General features: G+C 36.6%; 2 protein-coding genes across 3 annotated transcripts; one reads left to right on the top strand and one right to left on the bottom strand.

Annotated features, from left to right (window-relative positions):
* Positions 1-498: 498 nt before the first annotated feature.
* Positions 499-9,107, bottom strand: fads2 (fatty acid desaturase 2). 2 transcript variants are annotated; one of them, XM_046860054.1, is made up of 13 exons: positions 8,958-9,107; positions 7,661-7,871; positions 7,384-7,494; positions 4,277-4,474; positions 3,761-3,862; positions 2,808-2,933; positions 2,650-2,710; positions 2,440-2,516; positions 2,225-2,322; positions 2,016-2,112; positions 1,395-1,474; positions 1,174-1,299; positions 499-1,041 (listed from the first exon to the last, which is right to left on the bottom strand). In XM_046860054.1, exons 2-13 carry the CDS (start codon positions 7,865-7,867, stop codon positions 990-992), a joined length of 1,335 nt encoding a protein of 444 aa, XP_046716010.1. In that variant the 5' UTR covers positions 7,868-7,871; positions 8,958-9,107; the 3' UTR covers positions 499-989. The 2 variants fall into 2 exon arrangements, with proteins under 2 accessions (XP_046716010.1, XP_046716009.1); XM_046860053.1 differs by having other exon boundaries at positions 8,919-9,078.
* A 9,462-nt stretch (positions 9,108-18,569) lies between these two features.
* Positions 18,570-22,606, top strand: LOC124392020 (leucine-rich repeat-containing protein 10B). The gene is given in 2 exon segments (XM_046858722.1): positions 18,570-20,519; positions 20,521-22,606. Coding segments are annotated over 2 exon segments (1,146 nt in total). The 5' UTR covers positions 18,570-19,422; the 3' UTR covers positions 20,570-22,606.
* Positions 22,607-24,353: the final 1,747 nt, after the last annotated feature.

The raw sequence follows: 24,353 nt of genomic DNA, 5'->3' as shown, positions 1-24,353 counted from the left end.
AAAAATGATAGTGGGGAACCATCATCTTCGAGGAAAAAATGTGGTCGGAAAAAATCAGCATAGCTTAAAGCTAATAGTTCCTTACAAAGATGCAGTGTACGACATCAGTGAGAACAAGACATTTCTTGAAGCAAATGCCAAACAACATTACATGTCAGGACTGTCAGGATCCATCCAGTAAAAGAACTAACTTCTCTGAGAAATGTAACTAGTGGTCATAGTGGTGGAACACTTCTGGGCCCAGCCAGAAAAGGGAATAAATCTGAACTCATTGTTGAACCCTACAAATTGTGGTGGGGTCATTAGTGAAATTTAAAAAAGTGTACCAAATTGATAATCCTAAACATGTCAACATTCCTCCATAAATTTTAAGGCAGCAATTCTCAGGAGTGTTATTGAAAGCTAGTTGTATATATTAAAATGTTGCCAATGACTTACATTAATGTAACTGCACTTATAAAAATTGTAGAAGACATTTGAAACAGTATTATAACAATATTGGTGTTGTAATTGTGTTTTATTGTCTTCCTATGTTTCAGGAGATAAGCATATAAGCTGACATACAAAAACTGAAAAAAGTAAACAACAAGCTGAAAAAACATAGAAAATGGGGAACAGTTTAAGATTGAATTAGTAAATGAATTTGCCATGTATTCTAATGTGCTATCCAGCTAATTTTTACAATGATTCGATGTTTTCAGGTGTAAATTAGTAAAAAAACTCTATAAAATATAAGAAGACATTACACCATCTGTAGAATTTGGAAATCCAGCACTACATTTGGATTTATTTGTATGCCTGAAGTTATTTTCTTCAGGATTATGGTCCCAGTTGACTAACAAATAAAGCACCAAAATAACATTAGTTCCAGCATATAGACGATTGCTAATAAAATGATTTAACTGTGATTTCATCCATTTACTGTAAATATTGTTGAATAATGATTACACTGTAGACAATCAGCAAAGGAAACACAGTTGCGATGATGATTATTTGTGAAGGTAGGCATCTAGCCACATGTCACCAGACTTCTTCAAAGACCTAAAGTAGAAATGATTAAAATTTCTGTGTTAACACGACATGAAGTCCCAAACAGTGTGCATAAAGTGCCATGCTTGATTTTCTCAAGACATTTTGGAATATAAATCAGTGTCCATAGAACTGAAAAATTACCTGACAATGTCACACCAGGATTCCCACAGGCCTTTGACCTGATATGTAATGCCATACTTCTCACAGAGTTCTCGTACTTGAGGAGCCGCGTGGCTATAGCTATGGCGAGGCATTGTGGGAAAAAGACTGTCGGGGGGTAAAAAAAAAAAAAATCATATAAAAGCACCAAACATGGTATATTGCTAATATTCATGAACCTATAAACATGCTGATCTACTAACTGGTGCTCAATCTGGAAGTTGAGGTGGCCGCTGAACCAATCATTGAATGAGGAATGCTCAATATTACAAGTAGCCTTCAACTAAAAACAGAAAAAAACAACAACACAAAAGCACATATTAAATGCTAAACAAAAATATAATGATTTAGTAATTGTGTGTGTTTTAACAATCTACCCTTCCGGAAAGACATCCTGGTCAAGAGAGGATGCGAGACAAAAGTATGTCCAGTGGATGTATGGGTAACTGGCTGATATGATTAAAGTGTATATGAGCAGCAGGAAAATATGTAAATAATTGCAATTTAAATATTTTAAATTTAAACAATTTAAATTTAAATTGCTCTCAGCCATCATTGATGCATTTGGAATCCTCTTCTTTCTAGTAAAGCGTTACCCAATTGTATAGATCTTTTCTTTGTATATACATACTTAATCACAGATTTGTCTGCTTGTTTTCATCTAGTTTCAAATTCAATGGAGATACTTGATACACAGATGTATGTGGCTATTCTACAGTACATTCAATTGTTTGACTAATGTTGTGTACAGTGTGCACAAATGCCTGCTTCATTTGCCTTTTGATTATGAGCTAGTAATTATAGATACTTAACCAACAATATACCTGCATAGTGAGCCAGTCATCATGTTTTTCATAGTCAATGTCCATGGGAATGTGGTTCATCTGGGTCACCCACACAAACCAGTGACTCTCTAGAAACCTGTAGATCCCAACAGTAACGAAAAGTATAATAATTCTTTAAAACTGTGATCCACTAAATACTAATCTGCTGTCTAAAATAAGGTACAAGTAGAAGATTGATGAAGTATTACCTTACAACAATCAGGAGCACTAAAGATCCTATAACTCCATAATAAGGAACATAACATGTGAGGAAACGTGTATAGTAGGAGAGATACCATGCAAAATCCTTAATGAGAAAGAAAAAGAATATTAGATAGTGGGTCTCAAGAAAAGTGTGGTGTATGTGTTTTGCTCTTTATTAGTGATGAAATGCATATTAAAATTGATTGTCATGGCAACTTACCACCCAATCCCTTTGCATCACCATAGTTTGCAAAATGTGCATGTTAAAGTATAGTGGGATGAGCAGTGGAGGACCAACTAAATAAGAAAAAGAGAGAATAGCAAGATGTGACTAAAGGGTGATTAGTATGTTAAAGTTCTTAACAACTGTATTATTATGAAAATATATATATTTTTTACTGGTATACACAATTAACAATGAAGGACATACCCAAAAAGAAGTATTGGTGCTGATAGTTATAGGGCATATGCTTCAACTTTTTAATCCCATACTGTAACAAATAAGGATCGATCTCTGAAATCCAGTATGGCTACATCATTACTGTACAGACATTAATGTGATTCGAACACAGAATTCATTCGGATTACCTCAACAGGCAGGACGTTTCCCAGGACCAGTATTTTCAGCATGTTGATGTCAGGGTCCTTAGTGACCACATTGGGTTTAGCATGGTGTTGAAAGTGGCGATGGTTCCACCAATTTGCTGAAGCCCCCTATATTTTTTCAAACACATCACACATGGTTTGGAACAGTGCTGGGGAATGTCATACATTGTTTAATTTTAGACAGGTATGTTTTCATTTACACCAGTGAGTCAAAGTGGCCAAAGATTAAGTGAATAACCTTAATTATCTCATAACAACAAAGCATATCAAGGTGTTTTATATATAATATGGTAAATTAATGGTCAGGTCTAAAGTGTTAGATGCAGGAGAAATGGGCAGGCATGAATAGTTAAGCAACTTTGACAGTAGACAAAATGTTATAGCCAGATAAAAAGGCTTGTGAAGTGTTCCCAGTGAGCAGTGGTAAGACAATACTGACAGTCATGCTAGAGGGACAAACTAGGATATGGCATCTGGGTGTTGTGCACCCCCCATCTGTTTTTGGGCCTGCATAGCCACAGGCTCAGTCAAAATGCTCATGCTAACCTTTATTTGCTGTCAAAAGCTACAAAGGGTACAAAAAGTCTTAGTAATTTCTTTTAGGACTTATTAGTAATTTATAGTGCTGAATACTAGAAGTCAACCCAATTCATCAGTAGTTGAATCTATCGGCTATCAGCAAAAATCAATACTGATAGTTTTTCCGGGTTGTGTTATACAGTATGAGAGCGGCCTCTAAAGGTAAATCACCGATGCCAGGTACTGTTTAATCGAAGTGTATTTTTTCTTAATTTTGGATGTAAATGTTTTTATTTAGTTGGGGTGTTACTTTTTGTTTCAGTTTAAATGCACGTCTTTTATTTTCCTCAATATTCATTAAAATAATGAATGTATTCATATTTATTTCATTTAGCACATTTTCATGATTCACATACCTTCAGATGTCCAATGACAAACTTGTGCAGCAGGTGATCCCAGGTGGAACTTTTAAAGACTGACAGGTGGCCAAAGTCATGCTGAAGCCAGCCAGCCTGAGCCTGCAAGGCAAAGGAAAGATAAAGATATATCATTTGTCAGCCATAATCTATTATATAACAGCTAACAACCAGAGTCATTTTTGGAAAAATCAAATTTTTCTGAATGTACCTACCTGACTGACATAATTAATATACAGACAAACACACTCTGTTTTGAATAATGTCGAAAGAAGGTTGTAGCAGGGGATAGTTTTAATTTTCTTCAATCAGGCACATGCTACCATTCACATAATTAACTCTGCACATGCTCAGTTTAATCGCTACTGCACGCGTGAAAAAAGCAGCAAGCTGTAGCAAACATAGAAACTTTATAAGGAAAAGAAATTTTAAGGTAACAAAGTATTTTATGTCATGCACCATTCATACAGATGATACATAGATAACAAGCAGAACATTTAACAGCAGCCATCCTACCTGTGAAACTGCCAGTGTGAGACATATTACAATTGTATTAATCCAACCATTTCCAAATGTCCAAAGGAGTGCTAAAGACAGGCCCTCCAAGAGCAGAATGTGGCCAAGATATAGTATAAAAAACAGTGGACTGGTGCGGAACAAGCCCTGTGCCTCCAAATTCTGACGCAAGGTCCGGAAATCTTCCATTAGAGCAGCCTGAGTTAGATAAGACACACGGACAGGGATTGAGAAATAAAGAATGATAAATACATGGTTAGTTTTATAAGCTTAAAAATGTAATTAAAAACAGTTATATTGAAATATTATTTAAGTTCATAATATTTATATTTCTTAATTATTTAAGTAAAGTATATTACATTTAAGGTTATGGATGTAACTATAATTCTACAACTACTGTATATGGAGTGTAAAACCTTCAGGATTTGTGGAATATGTGGATTTTTCCTGTTTACTTGTTTCCTCGTAAATTACTAACAAAAAATAATTATAGCTAGTGTGGGTCTGTGTATTATTCTACCGACTTGTTTTTTTGTTCTTCAAATATTTAATTGACCCTGTTTAATGGATTGGGAGATCATTTGTTGATTGTTATGGAATTTTCTTTGCTCAATTAAGAATAATTTGCCCAGAAGTACTAGATGTTGTGAGTCCAAATAGACTTTATTAATAGAGTAGCAAAGCTAAGGGATGTTTGCAAACATCATTTGGCTTTGTTACTCTTTTAATAAAGTCTATCTGCACTCAAAACCTCCAAGACTTCTGGGCAAATTATTCTCAACCAAACAAAAAAATTTCACAGCATAATCTTAAACTGCAAAGAAAAAAAGAATGTAACGACCTCCAGTCAGTTCAACTGGGGCAAAATGCACTGTCACTATTAAACAACAGGGGGCAGTAGATACAGAAGAATTATTTTAGCCCAGAGTAACCTCAGCCCTAGTCACATGCATTTTAAACCCCAACAGCCAATCGCTGAATTTGTACTTCTTGAACCTAAAGGAAAAGCTCACCTCACACCACCACAATCACTGCTTTCATTATTTTCAGGCCAACCAGCAGGCCAGATACAGATTCTATAGCAGACATTTTTCAGCAGTTAAATCCTTTAATGTGTTTGTATCCCACAGCAACTTTCAGCTTTAGACAAATAGTTAAATTCCTCATTTGCCATTTCCCAGTGCATGCTGGTCTGACAGTGCCAAAGGAAGGGCAAGCAAATACATTTTTTTTTTTTTAACATATCTTCCAACATGTTTATGACAGTGCATCTAAAGCATGACTATGAGCCTATTCAGACCCTTTTATGATTTTACTCATCATTTTTAGAATTTTTTTGACTTTTGAATGTTTCAAGTTGAAACATTCTTTTAAAATGCACCTGTATGGTTGAAATTCTTTTTTTTTTTTTTTTTTTTACTTTATTTATTTTCTACCCAATTTGATAAAGTACAAATGTCCATCCACTGTTCACCTCTTCATTATTATACTGTGGCTACCAACTGGGCTGAGAGAAGGTTAACACAGGCTTACTTTAAGAAATGCAAATCATTTTGAACTGCTGCTCATGCTCCATTACAGAGAGGAAAAAGACACAATTTTTCCCATTGAATATACAGTATCTCACAAAAGTAAGTGCACCCTTCACGTTTCAGCAACCATTTTATATACAACCATTTTATATACAGAGTACAGATTTACTGTCCTCTAAAAATAACTTAACATACAGCCATTATTGTCTAAATAACTGCCAACAAAAGTGAGTAAGTGAACATGTCAAATCTGTGTCCAAAGTTTTAATATTTAGTGTGAGCACCATTTTTTATCTAGCACTGACCTAATCCTACTTATGATGGAATTCACCAGAGCTGCACAGGATGTTGCACTTCACACTTCTCCATAATGACATTACAGAGCTGCTGGCTGTTGTGCACATGGCACTTCTTCACCTTTTACCTGAGGATGCCCCACATGTGCTCAATGGGGTTCAGGTCTGGAGTCATACTTGGCCACTCCATCACATTCACCTTCAGCTTCCACAGCAAGGCAGTTGTCATCTTGGCGGTGTGTTTGGTCATTATCGTGTTGGGAACTGCTGTTCGGCCCAGTTTCTGAAGAGAGGTCATCATGTTCTGCTTCAGAATGTCACAGTACATGTTGGAATCCATGTTTCCCTCAATGAAGCACAGCTTCCCAGTACCAGCAGCACTCATGCAGCCCCAGACCATGATGCTACCACCACCATGCTTGACTGTAGACAAGGTACAATTTTCTTGGCACCCCTCACCAGTGCATCGCCACACATGTGGAACACCATCTGAGCCAAACAAGTTTATCTTAGTCAGACCACAGGGTATGGTTCCAGAAATTTATGCTCTTGAACAGGCTGAATTTAGCAAACTGTTTCCGGGCTTAATTGTGAACCAGCTTCAGAACAGGCTTCCTTCTGGAACAACGCTCATGCAAACCTACTTGTTGCAGTGTGCAGCGTATTTGTCTTTGCAACCTCTAAAGCAATGCTGGAAGCAACAGGTGCCATGTTGAACATCCAGTGGCCACTATTTAGGCAATAATGGCTGTATGTTGAGTTATTTTACGAGGACAATAAATCTGTACTGCAATACAAGCTGCACATTGACTAATCTAAAATATATCCAAGTTTTTTTCTATAGTATTGTCCCTTGAGAAGATGTACTAAAATGGTTGCTGAAATATGAGGGGTGTTTTTGTGAGCTTCTGTATATCTACAGTATTATATAGCTGTGTTCTTCAAACTATGTGAAAACAGTTTAGGGAAAAACCACATATAAGTGTGAGATCCAGGTGTATTATTATAGGTGTATCTTTTATCCATGTAGTATAATAATTTTTTATCTTTATTATTATTATTTTATTATTATTATCATCTGCTTTATAAAATTGTTTAATGGCATTTATTGATAGCAATCTGCATCATGTAACTGTCTATTGTGCAATCCCAACTTTCAAAGAGAAATTGATTTGAAACAATTGGATGGACAAATATTATAAAACTCAAAAAGTAAGGTTAAAGCCTTTCACCGTCTGCAATTAAAATACATTTGTGTGGTGTGTAAATGCTGTTGTACATTTTTGCCATGGTCTTGACTGGGCTCTGAGGGTGCCAACTCTCCCAGCAGCAGAGGCTTCAGGAACTTTCTCACGAAACGTTGATCTGGATGGAAGGCCGTAAATGCATCCTGCACAAAGATTCACACTCACTCACTTGTCCATAAAGTGCAATAATATTTATCTTATTGCTAAATGCTATTATATGCATGTCAATATTTGCAGTGACCACAGTGTTGTTGAAAAAATATTTTTTACAGCACAGTCCAAACAGATGACTAATAGGTGATTGGTTACCGTTGCGTCTTCTCCAGCATAGTGCCCTAGAACTCTGCGTCCTCCAGGATGTCTTTTTGTCCACTCGCTCACATTGTATACTTTCCTCTCAATTACCAGCCATTGATCACCCCTGTGATTGTGCTTCTGCACCTCCTCCCAGGTGTACTTTGCACACGTACCGCTCTCTCCTGACCCCAGCTGCTGCCTGTGTCCTCCGCCGCCCATCTCTCTGTTAGCAATCAGACATCACTAAGTTAGAAAAGTGTAATGCCACTGAAGTTGGGCACCAGGCCCAGTCCCAAACACCCCCTTAAAAAACGGAAAGATGGATAGATAGATAGATAGATAGATAGATAGATAGATAGATTGATAGATTGATAGATTGATAGGTTGATAGGTTGGTAGGTTGGTGATTTAAGCTAAACCCAATTATACAAAATCTGATCTGGGTATAAAGGATATTATTATTATTTATTTTTAATTACTTGCCCCAATGCTTTGTTTAGTCCATTTAATACACTCGGAACACTGTTTTTTTTTTCTCGCAATTCTGACTTTTTTTTAACCAACCGGGCAGCGTCAGACCCCCCTGTCGTGCTAAAAAGGAGAAAAAAAATTCTAAAAAGTAAACAAATCACGTTAATTTTAAGAGACCTGCCTTATGTTCTCTTCTATTTTTTTGTATTGCTCTTTAATAAAGAAAAAGTACTTCTTAGCCGATTAATAATCGGTAGATTCTCGATTACTAAAACAATAGATACCTGCGGGCCTACAAAACAATTTACATATATAGGAAATTTTGTCATTACAAAATTTAAAATAAAAAAAATTTCTAATTTAGAACACCAGCCATATAAACAAAGAGCATAATAAGACAGCTGGCCAGGATTGCTATAAAAGACTGAACAATAGAAAACAAAATATCATGTATGAGTTTTCACGATGGAAAAAAAGTACTTGTATGCCTCTTGTTTGTATATTTTGTTAGAAAACCTTTTTTTTTTTTCTTTTACTCATGAGCTTTCTGATGCTCTTCTTTACAAATTCACACAAAAAAAGTAATTACTGGTAAATTACTTTCTATTTAAAAAAAATAAAAGTTATTGCATGCTATAAAAAGCAATGCACCTAATCTGAGAAGTCAGATAAAGACTTTTTGGAGGTAGAGAGTTAGTCTTTACAGTATCCTGTACATTCTGGTACAAAGACTGAAACATTACAGAATACAGTAGGGCTTACTATACAGTAAAATGCAATAATTCAGAGATGTACTCACTAGTCAGGTTATCTCTTGTTTGCACTGATGTGCATTTACCTGTGCTCAGTCCTCCTTGATGTGTGTGTGTGTGTGTGTGTATGCGCGTGCACGGTGTTATCAGGTTCTCCGCTGCTCTTTCATATCGGCTCTCATCACTGCGCTCCTCTCCTGAGTTCCAAACGGATCGTTCGAGCGCTCCTGCTCCAATCCGCGCGCGCGCCCTGCAGACTTCTGACCAATCAGCTCTCCTTACCCATTCTACCGAGTTTATTTCTCTCTCTCTCTCTCTCTCTCTCTCTCTCTCTTTGTTTGATTGGGAGTGTAAGAAAGTGTGCGACGGTACATAAAAATATCTGAGTATGCATGCTTTTATGATTTGTTTTCTGCTGAGAGTGTCCTATAAAACAACTTTGCATCATGTCAAAATATGTATGCTTTGTTGGCACAATCAAGCAAAACTTGAATGCAAAAAAGCACTAGCAAAACGTAAAAACAAAAAACAAACAAAACAAAAAACAGGAGTAACAGGTTATACCTATTCTATGGATAGATAGATAGATAGATAGATAGATAGATAGATAGATAGATAGATAGATAGATAGATAGATAGATAGATTCTTCATGGATCTTTAGGCTGTTCATATGGAACCATCCTCAGCTGCACAGAGTGGCCTCTAAATGAAGAAAACTCTGTTTAGAGTTAGGGTCTCGAAAGAAGAAAAGGACAGCATCTCTAGTCACTTGTACCTCAGGAGCATGTTTAACTCGACAGAGAGGGAGGGAGAGAGAGAGAGAGAGAGAGAGAGAGAGAGAGAGAGAGACACCTTTACATTTGAATCACATGCTCATGCTTCTCACACTTCTTTTTTTATTTGTTTGTTTGTATGTTAATTTTAGTGGGCGTAACTTTCAGCCACATCACTAGACAAATAAGTAAAGGATTTGTGAGAAATGTTCTATAACATCTGCAAACTGCAGTGGAATTAAAGAATAAAAGAAAATTGTGATGTGTGATAACAATCAGCATATTTGAAGCATCAGTGAGCACAATGTACCTTGCTCTTAATTTCTAAAGAGGTGATTTGTCAAGAGTAATAAATGTGTCAGACGAATAGTCAGAGTTTGAGGTGGTTTCTGTATTAGAAAGTCATGAACAGGCTTAAGTCTGGACCATGAATAAATCATATGTTAAAAAATAGAGATACATGTTTTTTTTCCCACCATTATTCTTTTAAATGAAAAATAATTTAGTTATGAAAAGTTGCATAAATGGTATATAAAGGTTGTGTTTTTAAGTCCTTACATGGAACTTTCTTTCAGGTGAATATGCTTCTTGGTCTTTGACACAACATCCTTGGATCCTGAACATAGTTTCTTTTATCACTTAGCATTTTATAAAATGTATTACTTTTAATATTAATTGGCCACGACAATACCTGCATATAATAATATACTGTACACATAGACTAATTACTGTAAAACTCAAGGTATTGCTGCACATTTATATATATATATAAATAAACTGTCAGTTGTAATAATTAAAGAACTATTAAATATATACAAATCATTCATCAGTCATCAATCATCATTTTCCAGAAAGTACAGAAATTCTTACACTAGGACAACATGCAGCTAAAATTAAACTGTTTGATTGCATAATATCTCTGGACAGCTGTGGTTTGATTATTGACTTTTTCATTTAATACTTATGTAATATTGATAGAAAGGCCTCTTTCACCACTGCAACCACAAGAAAATAAATAATAATAAATAACGTCACTACACAATACAGAAAAACTACAGGCTATTTGTTGGTACCTAAATTGGAGAAGACTACAGCATGAAGCAGAGCTTTCTCTTCCAGAGCCCCAAAGTTATTAAATATCTTTTTTGATTAGTGTTAGGAGTTAGTTCAGGAGTCACACACACAGTCTCAGAATTCTAATTAAAGTTTTCATATTTTTAGTCAAGCATTTTGTGAATAGTTTTTTTTTTTTTTTATAAAGGAACAGACCTAGAAGGTTCATGGCATGGGTTTTGATTGCTGTCAGATGCCTACTATCATAGCTTCAGTTCTAAAAATGTATTTGTTGGAAGTAGGAACAATAGGCAAGTACAAGGGTCTAAATGACATTGCCAAATTTCAATGACTAGACATCTGATCTAATTTTGATTGCTGGCAACAGCAAAATATCTTCCCAATATGCTGTGTTTAAGACCTACCTAAGGTGGTCCAAGCAAGGACAATCAGAGAACAAGTGACAGGGTAATGGGCACCCATGTCTCATTAATGTGCATGGGAATTAAAGACCTCCTGTAGTACAAATTGCTGAAAGATTTGGTGGATATGATAAAAAAGGTATCAGATCATAGTGCATCACCCCTCTGTTGCGTATGGGGCTGTGTAGCCTCAAGCTGGTCAGAGTGCCTATGCTGACCCTTGTCCACTGCTGAAATCACCTCCAAAAGACATGTGAACATAAAAATCTAGACCATAGAGCAACGGAAGAAGGTGACATAATCAGATGAAGTGCGTATCACATACTTGGTGAAGACTATATTAATGAAAATATATTTTAATTAGCAGAAAGTCAGCATCCTTTTCACATGCATGAGGGTACAAAAAGAAATCTGCATTTCCCAAACCATTCAAATCCAGGCGAAAGGTTTTAGTTTGAATCATGCAAACATTGACACACGCCTTTCCTAAAAAATGTTTAATAAGTCTCACACACACACACACACACACAAAATGAGATGCAAAAAAAAAAAAATAGATCATCTTTAATTGCTAATTTTGAAATATTATTTTCCACCATAGTGTTATTCTGTCTACACTAAAACTATTGCAAATTATTATTGCTTCTAAATATAATTTATTATATTATGTAGCCTTTCATAAATAAAACCATTAAATATAATTCAATCATATTCCAGTGATGTACATTACAGCCCTGTAATACTTTTTATACATTGTCATTCGAACCACAAAACAAATTTAAATGAAGCAGAATTGATTGGTGCCTGGGTCGTTTTTCATTGGTTCAGCCAGATGGTATGAGAGTGACACCGATATGATGTTATCAGTAAACACTGCCCACTGTTTTGATCTTCTCTCCAAGCTGGTTTTATATAATGTTATCCTCAATTGGACTTGCCAATCACTTCAGCTTTTGATACTATTCAAGAGATTGCAAATAAATCTATAGTTTTCAATGAACAATAATGATTTTACAATTTATGTATTTCTAATGCATTTGTATATTGAAACTCCCCTAATGTCAGATGCCTACTATCCCTTTTATTACTTTTATTTGTAGAATTGCTATAAAATGCAAATGTTAATGACAAAATCAATGTCTTAAAAGTGACTGCATCACATAAAAATGAATGAAATTGTGTAAAATGTCATTGGTACAAGGTCTGCAAATGAACATGCGGCTTGGCAGAGAGGATGATTGTGTGCATGACCTCATAAGGTGCTAATAGTTCAATCCCTTTCATTTTATTCACTGATAACAGAGCTCAGGTCAGTTTACCACAAGCTGCTCTTTGTACTGCTAAACTTTAACAAGCTGTACTGTCATCCCAGGAAATATTTACTGGTTATAGTACTTGTTGGTACTTGCTGTTTAACTTGTAAAAACATTGCAGTTAATTGTCTACAGTGCTTTGTTTGTATCTGGGTTTTTTTTTTTTCTTTTCATTAATGCATTGACTTAACTTCCAGTGTGTAATGGTATCTATTCTATTCTATTTTTATTTTTCAAGATTATTTCATTACAACTGTCAATGGTTTAATTATGCAGCAAGTGAAAAGTCAGTTCTCAATGTTCATATGTTGGAAGCAGGGAAAATTAGTACATGTGGATCTTATTAATCTTATTGGCTTTAGCAGAAACCACATTTTGATTGCTAGAGGACTAAGTCATGGTATCTCCAAAACAACAGGTCTCGTAGGGTGTTCCCAGTATAAAATATGTTGACAAAAGATAGAGTTATGAATGCCTGAGGTTTACTGAACCCAGAGAAGAACTCAGTGGCGGGCCATGCATTTCACACCTAGGCCTTCAGAGGTGACCTACCTAAAACAATCCTCCTCTTAACACCATCATTATGCTATAGAAACCATCAATATTATACAACCCCAATTCCAAAAAAGTTTGGATGCTGTGTAAAATTTAAATACACAGGGCAATGTTTACCACTGTGTAGCATCACATCTTCTGTTTGTATACATCTGGGAACTGAGATGGCCAGTTGCTGAAGTTTTGAGAGAGGAATGTTGTCACATATATCTATGATACAGGATTCTGATTGCTTAACAGTTCTGGTGCCCTTTGTTGTATTTTTCATTTCATGATGTGCCAAAAGTTTTCAAAGGTGAAAGGTCTAGATTGAAGACCAGTTCAGCACCCAGACTCTTCTAATACAAAGTCATGTTATTGTAATACATGCAGTATGCAGTTAGCTTTGTCTTGCTCAAAAATGCAAAAAAGTCTTTTTCTGGATGGAAACATTTGTTGCTTTAAAACCTGCATATACAGTACCATTCAGCATTGATGGAGCCTTTCCAGATGTGCAAGCTGCCATTCCACAGGCACTATGCACACCGATACCATCAGAGATTTCAGTATTTTTTTTTTACTGAATTCTGATATAAAGTCAGATGATCCCTTTCATATTTAGGTGGTATCAATGGTTTTCAAAAATAAATTACAATTTAGATTTTGTCTTACCACTGAAATGTTTTCCACACTGCTTCAATAGATTTTAAATGAGCTATGGCCTAGCGAGGATAGCAGTGTTTCTGGATCATGTTCACATATGGCTTCTTCTTTGAATCTTAGAGCTTTAACCTGTATTTGTAGATGACATAGCAAACTGTGTTCACAGACAATAATTTCTGAAGTTGTTAATGAGCCTGTTCTGAAAAATTCCAATACAGAATCAGGACTGTTTTGCAGTGACACCTGAGTGCCTAAAGATCACGGGCAACTAATATTGATTTTTACCCTTGTCCCTTGTGCACAGAGATGTCTTCAGATTCTTTGAAATTGTTATGATTATGCACTGTAAATAGTGAGATGAGATATTCAAATGTTATTAAACCTGTCAAAAAGATGGTATATATTATGCAGCAAGTGAAAAGTCAAGTCTGAAAGTTGACATGTTGAAGCAGGAAAATAGAGCAAGTGTGGTTCTTATGTATCTTAGTGACTTTAGTAGAAAACAAATTTTGATCACTAGAGGACTGAGTCAGGGAAAGACATCACCAAAACAGCAGGTCTCATATTTCCAGTATCCACTATACAGTAAGTAAAATAAGTGAACAAAAGACAGGGTTAAAGGTGTCCAAGGCTTACTGAACCCACAAAAGAACTCAATGGCAGCCCATACATTTCACACCTAGGCATTCAGTGGTGTCCTACCTGAGTAAATCCACATCTTAATACCATTATTATGGCAACATAGCTATAAAAACTATCAATATTTTACAACCCAATTTGCAAAAAAAACTCAAACGCTGGACAAAATATAAAAACCCCACAATTCTATGATTTGCAAATCTCATAAATCTACATTCTATTCCCCCCAAAAAAACTCACATATCAAATGTTTAAACTTAAATATACTATTTTAAGAAAAAGTAAGGTAATTCTAAATTTAATAGCAGCAACATGTCTCAAAAAAGTTGGGAAAAGGCCACTGTTTAGCATAGCGTCTTCTGTCTGTATACATCTGGGAACTGATAAAACCAGTAGCTGAAGTTTTGTGAGAGGAATGTTGTCTGGCATTGGTGTTTTATACAGGATATCTAGCTGCTCAACAGTTCTGGGTGTCCTTTTATTTTTTATTTAATGATTTGCCAAATGTTTTTAAATGGTGAAAGGTCTAGCCTGCAGGCAGGCCAGTTCACCACCCAGACTCTTCTACTACAAAGTCATTTGTAATATATGCAGTATGCAGTCTTTCTCAAATTATCAAGGCCTTCCCTAAAAAAGACGTTTTATGGATGAAAGCGTTTGTTGCTCTGAAACCTGTATATACAATGGTCATCATTGATGGAGCCTTTCCGAATGTGCAATCTGCACATTTCACAGGCACTAATGGACTCCTATGCCATCAAAGATTTGGCTTTTTGAGTGCTGATAACAAGCCAGATGGTCCCTCTCCTCTTTAGTCTGGAGGACGTGGTGTTGATGGTTCACTTTACACAAGCTTTCTCGCAGTGAGGTTGGCAGTGTTTCTGAATCATGTTCATGGATCATGTGCCGCCTTCTTTGCATGATAAACATTTAACCTGCATTTTTGGATGAGATCGCAAAATATATTCACAATCAATGATCCAATGCAGTGACTTCAACTAGAGAATCATAACTGTTTTAAATGCAGCACCAACTGAGACCCCAAATATTACATCTTGTCCCTTGTGCACAGATTTTCTTTAAAATTTTAATTACAGTATGTACTGTAAATGATGAGATATTCAACTGTTTTGCTGAGGAACATTATTCTGAAATGTTCCACAATTTATAGACACAGTCTTTCACAGATTGGTGAATCTCTGCACATATTTTACTCAATTTTAATCATTTTCTTCTTTTCTGTAAGCCACTGTGAAATGCTAAAAACAGCTATTAAATCCAAACAAATATATTTAAACCTGTGCAGTTTGCTACAGATGCAGTTTGCAAGCTCTGACTAGTGCACTCTCTGACCATCCAATTGAACGACTGTAAATGGTATTATATGCCTGCTAGATGACCAGAGTTGATAACTCAAAATCTGTATGGTTAAAGCAACAGCTCCAAGCAACATAGAGTTAACCCTATAAAAACAAGCAGTGCTGACTGTGAACGGTTTACTGCAGATACCCTGGGAACATGTGATGTGATGGCTGAAATCTGATTGGATAGAAACTCTAACCAAACTTAGTAAGGAAGTTAGGAATTTTTCCAAAAAGTTAGGAGTTAGAGCAAGAAAGAGAAATGCTACGAAATGAGGAGAATAGACTATTTGGATTTTAAGCCAGGAAAGAAGGCCTTGCTAGCCCTGATGGCTCACCACTGAAAGAACTACTATATCAGAAATTGCTGTAAAATTTCCTGCTGACTTTGAAATGTGTCAGAACATGCACATCTTACTGCGCATAAACAGTCAGCGTCCAGACTGGTCCCTGTGTGTGTTCCTTAATCGGGCATGTGAGCATCAAAATGGTTGATGCAGAAATTAAAGATGGTGGCCTGGTCTGATTAATCACATTAAATATTATGACTTGTGGATGACTGGGTACAGGTGCATCACTTAGTTTGCAAAAAAGATGGCACCATACAGGATGCAATATGGTGAGATCGCCAAGCTTGCAAAGGCAGTGTTTTGCTATGGGCAATGTTCTGTTGCTTTTTGTTCTGGAAACCAGGGGTCTGACTTTCATGTGAATGTGCCTTTGACACGTACCACCTACCTAACATTGTTGCAGACCAAGTATATTCTCTTTCAACAGGATGACATACCCTGCAACACTGCCAAATATGTTCAGGAATGATATGACTAACATTACAAAGAGCAGAAGGGAATTTGACCTAGGTTTCAATCCGATTGAGCATCTGTGGGATGTGTTGGACAGACAAGTCCTAACTATTGAAACCCCACCTCACAACTTACAGGAAAGAAACACCTTCTTGTTTGGTCTATATTTCAACAGTCAAAGCTAATTTGCTGCCATAAGGAGAACCTACACAATATTTGGCAGTTTTTTTTAAGCTTTAGTCTGATAATACATTTATTGTCAAACCTTGCAACTAAAAAATAATTTCCTTTAAATGGAAACTAATTTATTTAATTATGTCCACCTACAATTTTATTTTCCACTGTATGATGTTCAATGAGCTTGTTGTGTTGATAGCCAGCAGAGGGTGTGCACTCTCCACCAGTTAAGAAACAAATTAATCCATTTGCTTAGTGGGCCTGGTACCTTTTATCAATAAGCATGACCAAGGACCTGCTGCTTTCACAGAATGGGTTTTTTGACTGATATGGGACATGGCTTACTACAGAAAATCTATCAGTCTGTCTTTATTATTATTATTATTGTTATGCTATTGTTATTATTATTATTATTATTATTATTATTATTATTATTATTATTAGTAGTAGTAGTAGTAGTAGTAGTAGTATTAGTAGTATTAGTAGTAGTAATTAAACAACTAGATAGCTAAATGGTTTGGGGACTTTTTTGTGTTGATATGTAATTATAAACAACAAAAGCAGATGGGCTTTATAAAGTAAAGACTATGTACTTTGAAAGTAAAACTATGTAGTTTATCAAGTTTACAACTACAAAAAAACAAGAAATTATTGAAATTGAACTTCAAAGGACATGACAGTTATCATTTCTATTTATCTATATAAAGATAAATAAGATATAAAATCATGTGAAAATTAAAGTACACCATCTATTTAAATTATATGGTCCGGACATATAAATCATCTGGGCTGCTGCATGTCAAGAATTAGTTAAACACTACCTCAGATGAACAATAACACATGACAAAATAACATAATTTCATTATTCAGCTTACGAAAATAAAGCCAAATTGGAAAAGCCATGTGTGAAAAACTAAATACACTTTTACTGCTTCCATAGGATTAAAAAGGCTTAATAGAGGCCAGGTAATGCTAATCCAGCATTTTTATTTACGGACCTACATACAAGAGTAGTAATGATGTCAATGTCCTATTGAATTAATTATTAGGAGAGGTGCTAATATGGGTGTTTATAAAAAAAAGAAATCAACTGGAATAGAGTCAACTTAAGTCGCTCCAGTCAAATAAGCATGCAGGTGTATGCAAATGCATTAATTAAAACTGGGTGGCTGTAGAAAGTGTGTGAGTTTGAGAAAGTGTATCCTATAACATCTAGGTTTATTCTGGAAATTGGAAGTTTGTGGTTTGGCTTTGATATGGAAGTATTAAACTTGTGTGTAAAGGTAGAAAAATTATTATGTAAATGGGTATTAAAGGGGTATATTTTTTATTTATATTTTTATTTTATATTCTTTTTTTAGTTCGAAATCGAAACAGTTTGTTTTACGAAAGTTTTATGTACGTTCTATTTTTTGTTTACGTTTAGACTTTTGCTTTAATGTTTGTTGTTTGCTTGTTTTGTGACTCCTTATTAAACGTATTCATTTATCATTTCATTATTTATAATAGTGTGTGTATGTGTGTGTGTGTGTGTGTGTGTGTGTGTGTGTCTTTTTCAGTCTGTATATCTCGGTTTTTATTTCTGTGTGAGCGTATCTATTACTGTCTCTCACTTTTTGTCTATGTCTCTCTCACTCTCTATCTTTCTCTGTGTATATAGTCTCTCTCTCTCTCTCTCTCTTTGTGTGTGTGCATCTCTCTCTCTCTCTCTCTCTGTATGCATCTCTCTCTCTCCTCTCTCTCTCTCTCTCTCTCTCTCTGCATCTCTCTCTCTCTCTCTCTCTCTCTCTCTCTCTCTCTGTGTGTGTATATATGCATCTCTCTCTCTCTCTCTCTCTCTCTCTCTCTCTCTCTCTCTCTCTCTCAGAAAGAGCCTATCCCACAAACTCCAGCTAACGCAACGTGACTGTAGTAGGCAGATACACACACTTCAACTTGAACAGTAGTACAGACACACACTCTCCATCTCACACCGGCGACGACTTACTTTTTTCTTTTCTATTTTTAAACCTGTACACTGTACAACTGACTTCAAAGTTTCACCGAAAAGCAATTTTGCGGAAACAAAACTCGGACAGAGAATTCAGCGTTTCCATGCGGATTGTATGTGCTTATACGATTGTACGGCGGTCAGTGACCAGGTGTGTGTGATCCTCAGGCGGAAGACTCACTCGGTCCCTTCCAGCCAGGAGGAGGAGCTGCACCTCCGGCTCCAGCATACGGGAAGGTATTTGTCTGTAAGAGACTGAAAGCTGACCAAAAGTTTGTTGGCTTGGATGCAGTTGATGTCGATCAATTCTGGGAGAAAAAAACAACAAACCTGAATTTCTTTGAGAGTTACATCTGTGTCAAGATTACACTTTTTGATTACACAGACTATATATATTTCTACTCTTCTTACTACTATCACTATTACTACCAGTATTATTACTATTACTACTACTACTTCAAGTATTATTACAATTACTACTACAATTATTATTATAACCACTACCAATATTAGTATCTGTTCTATAATTATATTTTTTTTAATGCATAGAATGGGAGTCTACAGTAAGAGGGTACTTGTGGGTGTGTGGCCTTGCTGTCCTGCATCAGATTTCAGGTAGCTCCCAGCCAACACACCATGCAACCCCGCATAGCATGTGTCTGTGCCAGGGGAAGTCTGCTGAGTAAAGCGCGCAGAGAGAGGGCAAAACATCCAGAGAGACTTCCACACACACCCCTGACTCGTCCTAAAGCACACACACACTCTCGCATACTCCCACTGACTGAGAAATACTTCCATACACGCTGACCCACAAAATAGGGCATGGGAAACTCCTCTCAGAAGGCAGGGGAGGAGGAAAAAGGAAAAGAAAAAGAAAAGGAAAAAGAGAGTGACCGTGAGGAGGACATCGAGGAAGAGGAAAAAGCAAGATTAAAAGAACAGGAAGGGCCACAGAAGCTGCCTGCGTGTTTTAATGACTTGATCTCAAGCAGTGATCCCGTGCTGGATCTGAGCCATTTTAGTTTGCGATACCTCCCGAAGCAAGTCGTGAGCCTGGAGCACTTGGAGAAACTGTACGTGTCTGCGAATCGTTTCCGCAATTTGCCTGACAGCATTGCTCAGCTGCAAGGCCTGCGCACTCTTGCACTCGACTTAAACAAACTGGACGACGTCCCGCTGGGTGTGTGCCAGCTGACCAACCTCACCCACCTATACCTTGGCAGCAATCGACTCATGAGCCTGCCACCAGATTTCAGAAACCTGCAAAACCTACGTTGTCTCTGGATGGATGGTAACTACTTTCAGCACTTTCCCAAGGAGCTGTATGAGCTTCCTAACCTGCGCTCACTGCAGATGGGTGACAACAAACTGAAAAAGCTGCCTTCTGATTTTTGCCGCATGGAAGCTCTACGCACCATCTGGCTCTATGGCAACCGCTTCACCGAGTTCCCACGTGTTCTTCTGAAGATGGAGCACTTGGAGATTCTGGATTTGGATCGGAATCGCATCGCGGAGTTCCCTAGTCTTCTGCAGCTCCCATCACTTCGACTTTTTTCCTATGACCACAATCCTGTGAAGTTTCCTCCACCTTTTGGAGAGGATGTTTTGATTGTTGGGGAAGGGGCTGCAGATGCCTTGGAGGTAAGGCAGTTGAAAAAAGAAAGAAAGGAGCAAAAACAAAGAGAAGCTGAGGCGGCAGCCGCAGCTGCCGCCGCACCCGTAGAGACAAAGCCAACCAAACAAGGAATACTAAAGAAACTCAGAATGAGCAAGTCTTTTGCAGAAAGTGATGTAGCAGCATCAGTTGAAGGGGATGTGACATTACAGGGCAAAGAAGAAGAGGTGGAGTCTAATAGACACACTGTGGTATTTGAACAGGGGGAGCTTGAACATGAGGGTGAGGGGTATGATGATTATGGCAGAGTTAGAGTATAAGCAAACTGATGTACCCTACAAGTACAAAGGGTAGGTAGCCTGAGCAAGGAAGACGAGGGTAATAATTAATAGATTTCTCTCCTTTAGCCACAACTAGCATCTTACAATGCTAGAATACTCTAGACTTTTTCAACATAATGTCCATTTGCAATATTAGAAACCTATGCAAATTTCCCTGTACTGAGATATGAGTTGAGAACCAATACTGGAAACTTGAGAGCTTTAAGAGCAGTTGCTATTTTTTCTCAATAAACCTTTAAAATATGCAATTACTGCACTTTTAATACCCTCTTATCTCCGTAAACAAACACAGTAAACCATTGTTCCATTCGTGCTGGCGCTTCTACTTCAAAATGTTTATACTGAGATATTATAAACATCGCTAAATCTCTAGCTCTGCAGTTACAAATTGAATGAAGGGGTTTGTCTGGAATAATTTATTTATATAATGTTTGTGTTTTATTATATAAGATCATATAACAGCCACCTGCTTGCCAGTGTATTTTGCAGTTCTATTCTCCAAATCCCAAAACAGTCAGTGTCATGTAGTAAACCATGCATTTTTTTGCCATTGAGATCTCAGATGTAAGCAACAAAACCCTCAAAAACATCCTATTTTGTATGGCCATTGAATCACAAAACAAGGGGTAATTAAAAGTAATAAAAATTAATAAATTAATAAATAGAAATGTCTCAGTGAGCCTTGATAGGCAGTATGGTAATAAGCTCACAATTCTTTTAAGTCCTGCTGAGGCAAATACAAGGTGTTTCTTTGACTATAGTCGATATGAAAAACAAATAACACCAAGCTATTCTGCTATGGTCAGCTCTGCTGATGGTGTTGAGTCCTCAGTATCAAGTATAATCTATGCAACAGCAGTCCTCTGGGAGCTACACAAAAGACAGACAAATTATAAAGTCGGAGGCAATAGTGAAAGCTCAGGCCTAGAGCAGATTCTCTGGCCTAACAATAAGGATGTGAGGGACCTGAAAGAAATTGGTGTAGTTTTATACAATTGCTGGAGCAATACAGTCACTAATAATTCATGACATTCGCCTTTGTCTAAGACTTTCCACATGTACACGCAATCAAAGAAACTAACATAAACATTCCCATAAAAAAGGCGAGTCATCGTCTGAAAAGATGAATTGCACAGGTTTTGTGGTGAGCTGAATATTTCCAAATACATTCGAGTGCAGAATTCTTGAACTTCTACCAAAAAAATTGCTTTAGCAGATAATCTGAAAGCGATATCTGCCTTTAGACCAAAGTTTCAAGTAAAATGGGTTTCTGTTATCTCAGTACAAGGACATATTAAAAGTCTACAGGTTGTGGTAAATAGAGATTAAATGAGTTAAAAAAAAAAAGAAGGAAAGCTTCTGTGAGAAAAAAAGTGAAACAATTGCAATACAGAACTCTCAACTTTAGATTTTGCAATTAATTTATTATCATATCATTATCATAACCTGTGAAGTCCAATGTACACAGTGCAGATGTAATAAACCGAGGCTACGTCCACATTAGATTGATTTGAAAACGCATCTTTTTCCTGTATGTTTAGTTTTTACATTTCTTACTGAAATTTTTTTTTGTCTAGCAAAGATGGAGCATTTTTTTTAAATGCTCTCCCAACTGGATATTCAATAACAATGAAGTATGTTATTGAATGAAGTCAAGACAAACAAGATGGTGGACAATGTTGTGTAGTTGTTGTTGTGCCTGCTATTAATTCTGATAGCATTGAAGTTTAATGTCAAATTGTACAACCTTCAGATTGCATTTTTTGTAAAGAAAATGGAAAATTAATTTAATGAGACGTAAAGTAAAAAGATGGCTGAAGGAAATGCTGCTGGCCAAAGCTTCTTTACATGTATGTCCATGCCTGGTGTAGGGATGTAAGCATTTTTTTTTTAGACATTTTGGTGTGGATAAGCAGTATTTAGAAAACGTTTGAAGACGTGTAGATGGTGAGCGATTGACAACCAAAATGCACTTTTCAGATCTATCCAGATTCATGTGGACATAGCCCTGAAACTGCAGCTTTATACATAATAAAGACCAATGTGTGTGTGTGTGTGTGTGCGTGTGTTTGTGGCGTGTGTGTGCAAATGAGTGGGTTAACGAGAGAGGGTGTAATTCTACTCTTAACCGGGTGTACTGTATCTGGAATTGGATATTGCGATTGCTGTGATGTCTGTTGCTGAAACGAAATCTCTCATTAAATAATCATTGGGAAAATGTTTTTTAATCATTTATGCACGGCTGGGAGAAAGACCTGGCATTTGAATGGACTTACAATACACACACAATTCAAGCGAAGGCAAGTGCTGCTTTTTAAAATGAAACTGAAGCTGTAGAGCTTTGAGAAGATCACCGAGATTAATGGACAGGTGCTGGCCAAACAAATGCAATTGTTGCTAAACTTTGTGGCAGCAGCCAGGGTTTCTGTGAGGACGACGTGTAAAAACCAGAAAAGGTTGTGAGGGGGATGAGAGAAGGGTGAAGAATACAGGGGGACACTTCTCCTTAAAAGGTCAGAGTTAGAAGCAAAGATTTTTAAACATTAGAACGAGATGGGGAGGGGAGCAATCAAACGAGAAATATAGAGGTCAGCTGTCATTAGGGGTGTCCTCTAGTTCTCATTTTCTTCAGATGTCTTCATTCTTTTCTTTCCCTACTTGTCAAGTTACAGTCCTTTACAACCCTTCCTTCAACTTCATTTAACTTGGTGGAAAAGTGGGGCAGGTTAGTGTGGGCTGAAAAGATATACATTTTATTTCCCTCTCTCCCTTTGTAAAATGAAGTTCAGTTTTTTATATTCTGTGGGGAAAAAAACGGGCAAATCTCACTTAGAGTTTCCCGTCACACACAAGGATTCTTTCTTCGAATGGAATGAACGATTTTCTTTTTCGCAAATGTACTAAAAAGGGGTTTAAAAAGAAAAGGAGACACTGAGAAGACATCTCACACTATGTGTTTGCGGTAAAGAATACTGATACGGATGACTAAAATAAATTTTTTTTTTTTTATGAAACTAAATCTTAAAACGTGCTTGAATACACAGTAGCATTGTAAAACAAGCCTTTTGCTACATTTTCTGCTGTTCAATTTATGCAAACGCCACTTATGTGCTACTTTTACGTGTTACACTTTGAGCTGAAGTGTGCTTAATTGTGCTTAATTGTGGTTAAGTGCTCTACTGTATGTGCTACTGCTTCTCGATTGCCTTATTTCACTCTCTTGTTCTCTGACGAGATGTAAGAGGAACCATCTGTTAAAGCATTTTGGTGATTTCTGAGTCATAATTATTATAGCATGAGGTATTTCGAGCTGAAGGTTTTTTTCTTGCTCCAGTTCAAAAGCGAAACCTGCTAGCCAGTGGTGGACAGTAATAAATGGAAGTATTATTAGTTTCTGTACTTTAGTAGCTTTTCCGCATATCTGTACTTCGAAGTATTTCCATTTGGGAGGATTACTTTAATTTTACTACATTTCAAAGTCAAATATCATACTTTTTACCTAACTATATTTTTTTGAAATATGTTCCTTTGTATTTAGGAGTGGGAAAAAACACCAATCAGGGTAGAGCACCAACTCAGTTTTCAACAAGTTTTGATTGCCGCTTGGTGGTATCTACTTAGCATAAACATTTTCAGTTCAGTGTCAGTTCAACAGCAAGCAGAACATTTTGCAAATAATAAATGATGGAAGAAACTCCTGACTCTAACTTGCTACAACGCTCGTGGCCTTATTTACATAATGTTTTTGAAGTAGTAGTAAAAGAGGTTTTGGGCTCATGATAATTTTAATAGATATC

Source organism: Silurus meridionalis, chromosome 10, assembly GCF_014805685.1.
Source record: "Silurus meridionalis isolate SWU-2019-XX chromosome 10, ASM1480568v1, whole genome shotgun sequence".
NCBI lineage: Eukaryota > Metazoa > Chordata > Actinopteri > Siluriformes > Siluridae > Silurus > Silurus meridionalis.
This window is presented reverse-complemented; position numbering and strand designations above follow the sequence as displayed.